The 14656-nt window shown below is 39.6% G+C and overlaps 1 protein-coding gene across 15 annotated transcripts in view; it reads left to right on the top strand.

Annotated features, from left to right (window-relative positions):
* Positions 1-14656, top strand: part of ROBO2 (roundabout guidance receptor 2) — a 766105-nt gene that overhangs the window by 726113 nt on the left and 25336 nt on the right. For 8 of the 15 annotated variants that reach the window (XM_072138549.1, XM_072138552.1, XM_072138544.1 and 5 more), the window contains 5 exons: positions 518-700; positions 4363-4389; positions 5247-5315; positions 10159-10201; positions 12330-12457. In XM_072138549.1, coding sequence (XP_071994650.1) covers positions 518-700; positions 4363-4389; positions 5247-5315; positions 10159-10201; positions 12330-12457 — 450 coding nt within the window. The remainder of the gene's footprint in view (positions 1-517; positions 701-4362; positions 4390-5246; positions 5316-10158; positions 10202-12329; positions 12458-14656) is intronic. The other 7 variants (XM_072138553.1, XM_072138548.1, XM_072138557.1 and 4 more) reach the window with 2 other exon arrangements.

Below are 14656 nucleotides of genomic sequence, written 5' to 3'. Positions count from 1 at the left end.
TGTTTCGGACATAGCCTAAATTAGGCCCCATCAGCAATTCCTTTTTTGGGGTATCACATATGTAATTTTCATTTTAGTTTCTGAAATAAAGGGGTGTCCTGGGACTATTCACTCATTTCCTATGAGATTCTCTTGGTGCCTAGATGTTGTTGGTGCCCTCTTTGCATATGGCTTTAGCTGGACCATAAGAGAGTGATTTACTGCTACTTTAAACCTCTGGTACTGACAACTGGATCTGTTGTACAGTACCCAGAATAGTCCAATTGTCCAATACCCAGAGGTGCTAATTAAAGGGGTGCAAAGGTAGCCTTGAATGTGTCTCTTCATTATGACTTGAGTGCTTAATACAGACTCTGCATTGAGACCCAGCAGATTTTAGCTCCGTCTCTAGGCCCGCCCATGCTTAACAGAGTGTATTTTTTATATCCTGTGTACTAGACTTTATAGATGATCTCAAGTTCTAGACTTATCTCATGCTTCTTCTCTGCCATAACAATAGTATTATTTTATTCCACAGGAAACCGCAATGAAGTTGTAATCACAGAGAATAACAACAGCATCACCGAGCAGATCACAGATGTTGTAAAACAGCCGGCCTTCATTGCAGGAATCGGTGGTGCATGCTGGGTAATTCTCATGGGATTCAGCATATGGCTGTACTGGCGCAGGAAGAAGAGAAAGGGGCTCAGCAACTACGCCGGTAAGAAATGAGAAGCATACAAGGATCGGGAATGTTCTGGAATATCACATGTGCACCCCACAAAGTCCACATACAAGATACAGTACAGAGCCCAAGGGGACATAAAACAAGAAACTAGGGGGGATGTGATTGCATTTTACATTATAGATATGTTGTAGAGGAGGTCACCTATTAGGTGGTGGAATATTCCTATATTATCTATACCTCCCCATCAATACCAAAACACCAGAAAGTTCTCAGTAATCTCTACCAATATCCATATATTAGAGTCTGTGTATATTACTATAACACTACCATGTATCAGATATACTTCTACTATGTAGAATAGTCACAAAGATAGGAAAAGATGATAGATAGATAGATAGATAGATAGATAGATAGATAGATAGATAGATAGATATGAGATAGATAGATGATAGATATATATGGGATAGATAGATAGATAGATAGATAGATAGATAGATAGATAGATAGATAGATAGATAGATATGAGATAGATAGATAGATAGATAGATATGGGATAGATAGATAGATAGATAGATAGATAGATAGATAGATAGATAGATATGAGATAGATAGATAGATAGATGGTCATGAGATAGATAGGAGATAGATAGATGGACATGAGATAGATAGATAGATAGATAGATAGATAGATAGATAGATAGTTAGATAGATATGAGATAGATAGGAGATAGATAGATGGACATGAGATAGATAGATGGACATGAGCTAGATAGATAGATAGATATGAGATAGATAGATAGATAGATAGATAGATAGATAGATAGATATGAGATAGATAGATAGATAGATAGATAGATAGATAGGAGATAGATATGAGATAGATATGAGATAGATAGATAGATAGATAGATAGATAGGAGATAGATAGGAGATAGATAGATAGATATGAGATAGATAGATAGATAGATAGATAGATAGATAGATAGATAGATAGATAGATAGATAGACAGATAGATGATAGATAGATAAATATGAGATAGATAGATAGATAGATAGATATGAGATAGATAGATAGATAGATAGATAGATAGATAGATAGATAGATAGATAGATAGATATATAGATTCCCTAGTAGATCCTCTCGTTCCTCCTCCACATCCTCAGTATTGCAGTGACCCAGATAATTCTATGGTTCTTGTAGGTCTATGTGATAGTTCCTGGTACATCACATCTCCTGCTTCTTCAGGACCAGAGGATGTGATAGATCTTTGCAGAGCTGAAGATCAAATAGATAAGATGTTAGATCAAACCAATAGTACATCAAAGCCAGATCGGGGGCGCTGTGCGGTGGCGCGGCTTCTCCTGAGATACGCCCGCTCCTGTCTGATGTTTGAACTCTCCAGACGGTGAATATTAATGGACGGAATTATGGAGATTTGGGGAAACAAAGGCAGGAGAGATATAAGTGATGATATGAGGGAGGGACCGGAATGTGCTCACAATTTGTCCCTGGAATGAGGAATTAGGGGAAGAGGAGAAATATGAGATATGACATGGAGTATTTTCATTGCTTTCAAGTTCTCATTGCAGCTGTTATGTTCAGATCGTTTAGACACAGACCTGGATTCATCACGTGATGTTCCTTTAAATATGTCCATGAATATAGATGAAGGTACGATTATATGGTGCCTGCAACTTTAAGGGATTCTATGGAAGTGTACACAGAAGACTGATATAATGAATAGCGGCCATAATACCTCCATCTCCCTCAATGTGGGCATGTCCCTGATTTATACACAGCGCCTCTCTTGTCTCTGGTTGTGTCTGGCATTGCACAATTCAATGGAATAGGGGTTAGCTGCAATATCAGACACACGAGTGGCGTGTTCTCCGGATAAAATACAGACCCGGTTTAAAATTCTGGACCAATCCAGAATTTTGGTGAAGATTTACTAGAGGTCATATAGTATTAATAAATGTCTAATGAAACCTCATAGTTCTGGGCTGGTAAAAAAAACATATTTAATAATAATAATAATACTAGTTATTGTTATTATTATTTCAACTGTAACATTGATATTGTTATTGAAAAAAATTATAATAAATAATAGTAAAAATTAAAAAATATTAATAAACATAATAATATGATTCATCACTTTAATAATAATACAGATAAAATGTGGATAGTAATGTATTTTATATGAATTTAGTAATAATAATAATAATTATTATTATTATTTTGTTAAATATCTCCACTTTCTCTACAACATATTAATATTTAAAGTGCAATCAATTAATTAATTTAACCCTCTTATTGCCCTGTTGCTCAGTATCCATATACGGCATATGTATACACGTGTGTGTGTGTATATATATATATATATATATATATATATATATATTACTGTATGTATATATTTATATATATATATTACTGTATGTATATATATATATATATATATATACATTTATATCAGCTGAGGTCACATGTGTCATTTACGGTGTCATTTTCAGAAAATTGTAGCACGACCTTCCCAGATTTCCATAATGATAGTGTTAGTATTATGATATTATTATAGTGTTATAATGTATCACAATAGAAGCACCTGGCTATATTCCTATATACTGCACAGTAATGTATGTGATACAGATGTCCTCACATGGGCTCTTAGATAATGTCAGGCTATGTGCACTGTATAACAGATTCCAGTCTGATATTTGCATTTATCACTGTAAGTACAATCTGATGGACTGTGCTGGGATTCCTCCTGGTTGTACGGATACAGCAGAACTGAATTTGTCCCTTCACTTGTGTAATAACAATGGGTCCGGTAAGATGATCTGATAATGGGGGATACCCTCCGTAAGACACAAAGTAGACCCAAATGGTCTCTAAATTGGGTTGTCTTTTACTAGACTTCTGAGAACCTTTTATATGTTGGACGTGACCCCCGCCAGAGGATTCTTTCATACTCTTCTCCGTGCCATTTTATATATAGCAGGAGGAGCAGAGCTAATAATCGGGGCAGACTTATCAGAAGTGTCTGAGAGCAGAACTGTTCTAGTTGCCCATGGCAACCAACCAGAGCTCAGCTTTCATTTTCCCACAGCTGTTTATCAAATGAAAGCTGAGCTCTAATTGGTTTCCATGGGCAACAAGATAAATCTCCGCAGTTCTATGTGTCATAACTGTCTAACTTTTATTTTTAACCTCATTTCTTCATCCTTTTCTTGGCAATGCCAATGGGGGGTGTTTTAACCTCCCCTGTATCAACTCAAACAGACACTGCTGATAATCACTAATAGCACCACCCATTGGACTTCTGAACATAGATAGGGCAAGATTTTTCAAAAATACAAATTATTTCCACAATGAACCAATCTGATCAGATTCTCTCTAATACAGACCTATCTGAACTTATCTGACAAATTCAGCTCTGCTACATCCGAACCTAAACTATATCTTTGAGGTTCACTATGTCTGCCTGTGGGATGCCCTGAGCTTACATTCTCATCCCGCCACTAGTCTCCTGCGATGTATCACTTGGTATAATCTCCATTGGCTGCTGAGTGGCTATTGCTTCAAACAAAGTCATATTCCCTTGCCTGAGACGTCTCATCACCCGATCACTTGTCTTGATATTTCTCTCCAAGCCGAGTTTGTAACTCAAAATGTCTTTACTTCTTGTTTTGCAGTCCAGTCGTTCACCTTTACCCCTGCAGGTACAGTCCATTAGTCTGTGTTACCTCTGCACCACCATATCATTGACCATTAGCTCTCAGAATTAAATATAATTATGCAGAATCTGACTATGTCCTTAGAATCTGACAAGCAATTATTGCTGTATTTTCCTATGAATGGACCACCCCCCCTCCCTACTCCATAGACTATTCATCTTGAGTGGAGCCCACCGTCTTCTATGCCTCCAGACAGACCCTTAGCGGCATCCTAATCTGAGCGGTCACCCTCCATGCTTTAGGCTTTAAAACTCTTCCCAAAGGATTATATTTATTTCTGAGAGATGTATATATCATCCAGCCTGCTAATACGATGACTCAAACTCAGCGCAAAGGAAATTTTGTTCTTCCCAAAAAATTCAATGTAGCTTAAAGGAATTTTCTGGGCACCTATCCTACTATTGACCACCCCATAGTACAGGTCATTTATAGTTGATTGGAAAGAATCCAACACCTGGCACCCACCAATCAGCTGTTATATACAATGGACAGAGCTGGGAGACACAGTTATGCCCCTATTTTATTGGCCACCCACGGCCAACAATACGGGCAAAGCTGTCTTCTGACTGGCCGAAGTATATAACCCCTGATCATTAGGTGTTGGTCCCCTCCAATAAACAGGGTGCCACACCCCAACCCGTCAACAACTAATGACCTTCCCAGTGGATTGGCCTTCGTAGAATAGGTGCCCAAAAAATCCCTTTAAACCCATTATTTCACCAATTATTTGCGCAATTATGTGCTAGATACATTTTACACATCATTTACACCGCGACGTAGATGATTACAATTTTGATCCAAAAATGGGCGAATCTCCTTCTTTTTCTACATCCTTTACTTAGATTCCCCAGATACAACCATGCACCACAAAGTTGCACTTGGCACAAAGAAGGGGACCTGGCACAACGCAGGTATAAATATTTCATATCATGAAGAAATGAAGCGACCTCTTATACATTGCAATATGGCAGACTATTATGAAATCTCCCATTTTTACAATTATTATTGACATTTAATCAATATATCAGTTCAAAAGTGGTCAAGGGGTGAGTGTTTGTTAAAAAAAAAATTCTTTGGAAAACCCAGTGATGACTTCTTGTCCTTCAGGACTGGAAGTGCTGCTATCACTTTCATTCTGCATTTGACCCCCGGGCCATTCCCAAACCCTGGTGGTCACATGCCGGGCAATTTTTTTTCTTCTATTTTTTTAACAAAACCTTCCCCTTAAGAGTTTTTTTTTGAAAAGTCCCTTTAAAGGTCATGCACCAAGTTCCATTGTTATCAGTGATATTGGAGGGTTCTGTCCGTCCGGACCCCCATGATCATGAATCCTGCCATCATTCTCATGGTCAGGCACTCTAAAAGTATTGAATGGAGCGACCTGCCGCTCCACCCATTAGTGAGAACTGGACCTCCATTCTTCTGCAAATTGGGGATAACAATAAAACTTGGTACAAACCTTTTTATAATGTGGCAAACCGGCAATATCCTACCTTACCACTAGAGGGCAAACAGTCATCAAGTAGTGAATAGGGCAATTTGCATAGTTCCTTATGAAGGGTTTCATGTTATTGAGTTCACATTATATATATATATATATATATATATATATATATATATATATATATATATATTTTTTTTTTTTTTTTTTTACACTTGGACCCTAGAAAACTGACTTATCCAGGAGAAGACTTTATATATATATTGTATAGGTTATTTTGACTACCCAGACATACTGGGTTTTTATATCTTTCTGGGTCACATATTTGTAAGGGCTACTTGATAAGACCAAGGAGTCCTAAGGGACCGTGTCAGGTCACAGATCCCTGGCAAAACCCATTATGGTCTGGTCACTCCTGTCATTTGATAGATGAGGTTTCTATATGGTCTGACACTGATTATAGACACACCTTAATTATCTGTAGACCATGACAATCATACAAAGGGCTCCTCATTATACTAAATGCACATGGAGATTGTCTTTTGATTTCTAAATGGCACGTAAAAGATAACCTGTCACACTGTAAAAAGTGATGTTTTTGAATGTAGAATGTTATAGAGCAGGAGGAGCTGAGTAGATTACATGTAGAGTCCTATCTGCAAGTATCGTGTTATAGAGCAGGAGGAGCTGAGCAGATTATACATACTGTCCTATCTGCAGGCAACATGTAATAGAGCAGGAGGAGTTGAACAGATTTTACATAGTATCCTATCTGCTGGCAGCATGTTATAAAGCAGGACAAGATGAGCAGACTGTGCCTAGTGCCCTATCTGTAGGCAGAATGTTATAGTGCAGGAGGAGCTGAGCGGATTGTATACGGAGGTTATCCGCAGGAGAGAATATCATAAAGTAGGTGGAACTGAGTATATTGTAAAAAGTGTTTAGGCTGCTGTTTAGGCAGCATGTTATAGAGTAGGAGGAGTTGAGTACATTGTAAATAGTGTCCTATCTGCAGGCAGCATGTTATAGAGCACGTGGAGCAGAATCTATAGTGTCATAGAGCAGAAAGAGCTGAGCAGATTGTACGTAGTGTTCTATCTGCAGGCAGCATGTTATAGAGCAGGAGGAGCTGAGCAGATTGTATATAGTGTTCTATCTGCAGGCAGCATGTTATAAAGCAGGGGAAGCTGAGTAGATTGCATATAGTGTCTTATCCACGGGCAGCATGTTATACAGCAGGAGGAGCAGAATCAATACTGTCCTATCTGCAAGCAGCATGTCATGGAGCAGAAAGAGCTGAACAGATTGTACATAGGGTCTTATACGCAGGCAGCATGTTATAGAGCAGGAGGAGCTGAACTCAGTTTGTCATGTCCTGATAGTGAAATATATGTATTTCTGATGTTGCACAGATTTCTTTTCTGACTATATTGTCAATTTGGAAAGAAAGAAAAAGATACAATCAGCTGTTACATCTGTACATTGTATCCTGTACATTCCAATACAGTAGCTGTATATATTACATGGAAGAATATAAGTATTCATATGCTAAATATATAATCATTTACATAATATAAACACAATAATAATGTGTATATCTAAGCGGATACTGTAAGTTTTACATCACTTAGAAATGTGTCCATATGGCGAAGAAAGTAGCGTCCCTGCTATCTGTTACCATAGAGCAAAGAGGGCTAATATGTTACAGAGAGATGATGAGTGATGCTGTACACTGTGTATAGTACTGGTGCAATCATGTATTGGTTGTCATATAAAGACATCTGCCCCATCTATCCTGGAAATGGGGGCCAGGGTCTGACCCTTCATAGGGGGTCCCCACTTTTGTAATATTTGAGACTTCTTAGCTTACAAAGGCATAAGAATCCCTGGCGGTGCTGTCAGGCAGGATCAATGAGATGTGACAGCCCTGCCCCACTATTGATTAACTCCTCGCTGCCTGCAATGTTTTGTATCCAGCGCTCGCTCAGTCAGGAACTGTCTGCCATTCCCCAGTCTGATTTCTAATCTCCTTTTTATAGTTTATTACTGGAATGTCCTGAATTTTAATTAGGTATCAGCATTCCTCTAATATTAGGAGGGCTGCTGACAGTAGCCAGATGTGCACCTCCATATACAGCCCTCTCTTTGTCTAGTAGATGGGGCACCTGCATGCAAAACCCCATCACCAAGAATCCTTATGTATCCAGTGAAGTGATTGATGTCTATTCTCATTGTCTATTGTATTGTTCTATTTCATCTCCCCCTGGAGTCAGCCATATTTGGACCAGTCCATTATTAAATATAGGGGTGCATCAACGCTCCTTTCCCCTGTATAGGAATAGTCCATCTAATGGCTAATTCCCTTCTTATGTGACTGAAGCCACCTCCCCTCTGATGCTATATACATAAACCATATATAGCATGACTTTTTTGTTGAAGCATAGCCAGTCAGCAGTGTTTAAAGTGAACGTCAACCTTTTTAACACCCTTTTCTTAACAGAACGTCAAATTGTCTGTGTAGATGCAGAGTTGAGAATTCTGACTTCCTGCTGCCACCACTAGATGGAGCTCAGCTGACTGCTTACGGAAATGCGCCTAGTGGTGGCTACAGGAAGTGAATGTTTTGTGACTTTCAGTCATTAAATATGTTTTATTTTAAACTTTGTAGTGTGTGGGCTTGAAATAAGTAGATGTAGATGCACAATATTTAATATAAACCTATTACAAAACTATTTTTAGCCCACAATGCATACAATAAAAAGGTAAAAGTGTCCATACCCTTTAACTCCACATGAATGCAGGGAATTTGGAGCTCTGTAGCACCTATTTCGAGTGTTTAATACATGTGCTCAGGGGTGGACATTCACTTTGAACTGGAATTCTCAGCACAGATTAGCTTCAACCTTGGTCTAGCATTTTGGAGATTCCCGATGCCCATCTTCAACATGGCAGAATCAAGTTACGAAAGCTAAATTTCTCTTTACTTGCTCCCCTTTATTGGTCTTTGGATATTGTAGTATGTGCTGTATATTTAATACTATATTGGTTATATATCTTATTACTGTCATATTTTGTTTCACATTGCATGTGGTCACAACTGCTGCACCTTGTTCACTGTACTAACCCCAAATCACTACTAGTCAACACCCCACAATATTATGGCACCCACAGAAGGAACATTTCTATACCCAATAGAAAGCAGTAAAAATGTCTGTTATTTTTGTACTTCTAAAGGAAATCTACCATCAAAATCCACCCTGATAAAACAGGGGCACTTAGTCATAGATCCCGGCAGTGTGACTTTGGTAATCGTCTTACATGTTTTATCCGTGGCCTCCTTCCGTTTAAACACTTATAAAATTATGCTAATAAGACCTGAGAGCTCTGGAGGTCATTACCAAAGTCTTTTCCGTACTGAAGCTTCACAGGCTGTTACACTGTGCCAAACAATTTCCCCCTCCTATTGTGTGCAATAACTTTGCCTGCTGCAGTGAGATTACGAGACAAATGGAAGAGGGATGTGCTGAGGGAGCAGGGGGGAGGGTAAGACACTATCCTGTGAATTTCCAGCACTGAGGGGCCCCCAGTAACCCTTTAGGCTCCTCAACTAAATTTTAAAGATTGATTTTAGGAGTAAGGAGGCCATGGATAACTCATTTAAGTAGATTACCACAGTCACGGTGCCTGGTTTATTGTGCTTGATTTTGATGGTAGATTTCCTTTAAAGACTGAGACACCTTTTCTAGTCACCCATGATGTGACCTCATATTTCCAACATATAGAATATAATTCCATGATTTGTATCTGTTAACCAAAATTCTAATAACCAGATTAAATCAGAGGCTTTAGTGACCTGCGCTGACCTCTATAGCAGCCCTTTTACAGATTTCACAATACGACCATATAGCGAGCCCTTATGTACAATCGGACCTCAAACGAAGGGATGCAGCTACATCTGTATGTCATTTGTATTCATCCTTTTGAATCCCGATTATGCTGAGCTCGGGAAAAACCCAGGTCCCGCAGACTATATTTGTAATTTTTTATCCTTCTTCTCGGATCACATACAAACCCATTTAGAAGAGAACGGCAGAATAAATGATCCTTCCTTTGTGTCACAGTCTGGCCTGACATATGAGGAGCGCCTTTTCTTGGGAGCGTTGTATATTTAATATAAGCCAGTTATTTGGTCATGGAAGTAATTACTACTACGATTGCACTCGACGACCATTGTAATGATGAGCTCGGCATTAAAACCTAATTGACTTTTTGTTTTTGTTTTTGTTTTTTTTCTTCTCGCTTTTAATCCACAGTTACATTTCAACGAGGAGACGGAGGACTAATGAGTAATGGAAGGTAGGCCGGGGAAATTAAAAACGCAATCTTCTAATTGTACACGTCTGTCTTCAGACTCCCCTAGGCTCTACTATTGGGGTGGGTGGGGGGGGGGACTCCGATTTGGCGCAGATCGGTTATTTCATATATTAAAACCCCCAACCAAATGGCTTTGGTGAACATCACTGACCCAGACGGTTTTGTATTGACGTCTGGACTAAAGAAAAACAAAAAATATTAAAAAAAACTAAATAAATAAATAACCTCCCCACGTAATAAGTGATGTGTTCATTTGCCCGCCGAACGTTGATTGCGTTAAGCAGATATTAGCAAATGAAGTTGCTCTCGTTTCGAGCCGCCTTGTAAATTGCCCTGAGTGAACAATTACACATAATCGATCACGGAATAAATGATTCATGGATGACGGATAGGCTGTAGATTGATAGAACTAGAATTCCGCTACTTTGGTTACTCAATTGAAACTGATAAAAACTTGATGGTGCCCCCATATATCCTCATTTACATCCCCCCTTTGCCAATATGGAGATTGCAATTAGACCTGGGTTATAACTCGCAATCTCTTATTTAATCAATATTTTAGCACAAGGAGATTAGGCCTAATGAGAGCTCATGGATGTTGCAAAGAATGGTGTCTTTTCTTTATTGCCGTTGCCATGGGAACAGGGGATTCTCTTAGGGATGTAAAGGAAAAACGTTTTATTGGAAAACTACCACGGCTATTAAAGGGACTTTTGGCTTTGTAAAAATGCAACGTGCGGGGAAAAGGCTGCAGAAGGATAAATGTGTGAGGTCAGAAGGGAACCTGTCCTCCGGTTTTCATGATTAAACCTAATGACAGGATCCCACAGCACTATTATAAGTTGTGACCACACTCTTTTTAGCTAAAGGTAGCAACTTATAGAGCAACAGCTCTTATAACAGCTTGTACATAGTGTCCTATTTGAAGGCAACATGTTATAGAGCAGTAGATGATGAACAGACTGGACATAATTTCCTATCTGCAGGTAGCATGTAATAGAGCAGGACAGGATGAGCAGATTGTACATAGTGTCCTATCTGCCGGCAGCATGTTATAGAACAGGAGGAGCTGAGCACATTGTACATGGTGTCCTATCTGTAGGCAGCATGTTATAGAGCAGGAGGAGCTGAGCAGATTCTACATAGTGCCCTATCTGCAAGCAGCATGTTATAGAGCAAGAGGAGCTGAGCAGATTGTACATAGTGTCCTATCTGCAGACAGCATGTTATAGAGCAGGAGGGGATGTGCAGATTGTGCATAGTGTCCTATCTGAAGGCAGCATGTTATAGAGCAGGAGGAGCTGAACAGAATGTACATAGTGTCCTATCTGCAGGCAGCATGTTATAGAGCAGGAGGAGATGAGGAGATTGTACATAGTGTCCTATCTGTAGGCAGCATGTTATAGAGCAGGAGGAGCAGATTGTAGAATTGAATAGATTGCAGATGTTGCTTTCTATCCACTATTCTATAAATGACAAAGGTTATAAAGTCTATTAAAGGGATAATCCTATAGTCCCCATTGGCACTGTCAATACTATTGGTCACATCCAATGAGAGCATTTCTCATAATGTAGCCATATAAAAAAAAAAAATCATATGATGTCAAGAAACCAAAAGCCATGAAGGAACTTTTATCACCTTCAGATGTGGGAGCACCAGAAGGCATCGCCTCACTATGGCAACGCAGGATTTAATGAATCAACTCGAGGAGATTAAACGCATTTTACAGTAGTTTAATTCCTCTCCGCCTTGTCTTATACTACAAAGCTCAGGGAGAAAAGAGATCAGTTTGCGGATGACAGGCACATATTTGAAATGTGAAAGGTGAAGAAAAAAGTAGCTTAAAGTCCTGGAAATGACTGTTTCAGAAGAGTCATTGTGAGTGATTGCTCCCTTGAGGTGTTCATTTATCACTTCGCCCCACGTAAGGTTTCCTCCCCGGCTGATAGCTTACTCCATTTCCCAGACAATACATTTCATTCAGATTTACAGCGACACGACTGATGATTGGGTGAAGTCATTTGCATAAATTTTTTTTTATTTTGTCGCCGTCTGTGGTACATTTATACCGATGTGGATAAATAACACCTTGTCTGGTTAACTCTACAGTCGCCCAGGACTTCTAAACCCAAGTGATCCCAATTATCCATGGCTTGCCGACTCCTGGCCAGCATCCAGCATGCCGGTTAACAACAGCAACAATGGACCCAACGATCTGGTGAATTTCGGATGTGGAGGTTAGTCCTTTCTTGAATAACATTGGCACTGATGGTTTAACAATTATGGACTTAAATAATACAATTTGAGTGCTGAAGGACTCCATCTTCATTCACACTTCATTCACTTCACAAAAATATCCATCCAAAAAAATATTGGGCAATACTTCCGATTAAAACCTGAGATTAAGGGGTTATATGCACAGTTAATTCCCATAAAGGGGTTATCCGGCTGTTAAAAATTACCGAGGACCGGGCTGGGGTGGGCTAGTTAAACATAATAAACGTGTACTTACCTCCTCCAGCCCCGCCGATGTCCCGCGCCGCGGGCCCTCCGATCCGTGCCCCTGTTTGTTTACAGGGGCACAGAGGCCGCGCACAGGGAGCTTCCGGTCCGCGATGTGGCCGGCTCTTCCCATCCGTCCCTATCTCTCAGCGTTGTAAGCGCCGGGAGATGGTGTCGGATGGGAGCTTCCGGCCGGCGCACAGAGGAGACGGACCGCGGCGCGGGACATAGGCAGCACCGGACGAGGTAAGTACACGTTTATTATGTTTAAATAGTCCATCCCAGCCCGGCACTCAGTAATTTTTAACACCCGGATAACCCCTTTAAAGTAGAATGACTTATGATGTTCCCTATAACCTGAGATCCCCCAGTTTGCCTCTCGTTCCATTATTCTTTATGGCCATTCTTCTGCCTTGTTGAGTTGGCGATGTTCTTGTTCCACCTACCTTGATGTTAAGAAATGAATGTCATTCCTAAATAAGTTATATTTCACTTTTGCCTTAAGAAGATTTCTTTAAGTGATACAAATACTCCATTCTTTTGGGCATTTGAAGTTCTGAAGTGATAGACCTATCTCATGTGAGCAAGTATCCACAAAGTAGGATTTCATAAGAACAATCGACTTCAAGTAGCCCACAAGTATCTCCTAGAGCTCGTAATGATTATAGCTTTAGGATTTTTATGTCTATGGGATTTCCAGGATAGCTCAACAGTGCCATAGATGTGACTGAAACACTAGTTGAGAACGCCCATCCACTTACAATTCATATGGGACAATGGGGCTATTATAGGACCATTAAAGGTACCCATTACTGATCAATCTTGGTAATAAGGTACAGGTTGACTTATGAGTTGACTTGTGAATGCTTTTTCTTTAACCTGCCCCTTACAGACACTATTAGCCACCCTTTAGATCCCGTAGAGTTGTGCACCGTTAATTTCTTTGGGACTTCCAAAAACCAATAACAGCATGATCAGTCCCGAGAGTCCTATGCAGTACAGAGCAGATCAGTGTGACCTGCACTCAAATGATCTGCCATTGGTAGGACCCCCCACTACAAGACATTTATCCTCTATTCTTTAGACATGGAATGAATACATCTAAAGATAAAACCCCTTTAAGTTATATTGAGCGAGTCTTCTCAGCTTGCTCCAGCTTCAGTAACTGGAATCAATGGGATTTATTTCTGGAGCCGCTTGTGGTCCTGATTCTTCCAATACCAATCCTCCCGAAATCAAACGTCCACTATCGATCACCATCGCAGTAGATCGCCACAAGGTGTTATTTCTATTCTTCTAGATTTGTCTGTTGTAGTTTCATTACGTAAATAGGGGATTAATATTACAGTCATAAAGGCAATTTATTAGCAGGTTGATGCTATAATTCCATGTATGTGAGAGCTCAATACACCAGAAATTAACCTCAATACAAGTGTGATCGCTATGATGAAAGAAGTACGGAATCAATTAACAAATAAATCACAGTCAGAATAATTATGTCTAATAAGCCTAGTTTCGTTCCACGGTTATAAAAACGTGGAAAACTAGTGGGAAAAAAAATCCAAATTTATCTCAGATAATAACAAGTGTTTTACTATATAAATTTTTAGCTTTAAATAAGGTATGGCTTTTTATTTGTGGAAAATTACAAGATATTTAACAAGACTCCATCACGACCAGATTTCCTTGTGTAGGGAGTGTTACCGTAATCAGATACAGACCTTTCTTGTTACTTATTGATGACAAAATCGAGAGAAACCCGTTTTATTAACTTTGAGCTTTGATCAAGTGCAACAGGGGCAGGATAGAGCCCGTATGCAGGGGCGTAACTTGAGGGGGTGCAGATGTTGCGGTTGCACCAGGGCCCAAGAGGTTTAGGGGGCCTATATTGTGTCACTTTCCTATATGAGAAGACTATTAGTATAGTCTCATCG

This window comes from Engystomops pustulosus, chromosome 2, assembly GCF_040894005.1.
Source record: "Engystomops pustulosus chromosome 2, aEngPut4.maternal, whole genome shotgun sequence".
In the NCBI taxonomy this organism is placed as follows: Eukaryota; Metazoa; Chordata; class Amphibia; order Anura; family Leptodactylidae; genus Engystomops; species Engystomops pustulosus.
The sequence above is the reverse complement of the archived record's forward strand: the minus strand, read 5'-3'. Positions and strand labels throughout refer to the sequence as shown.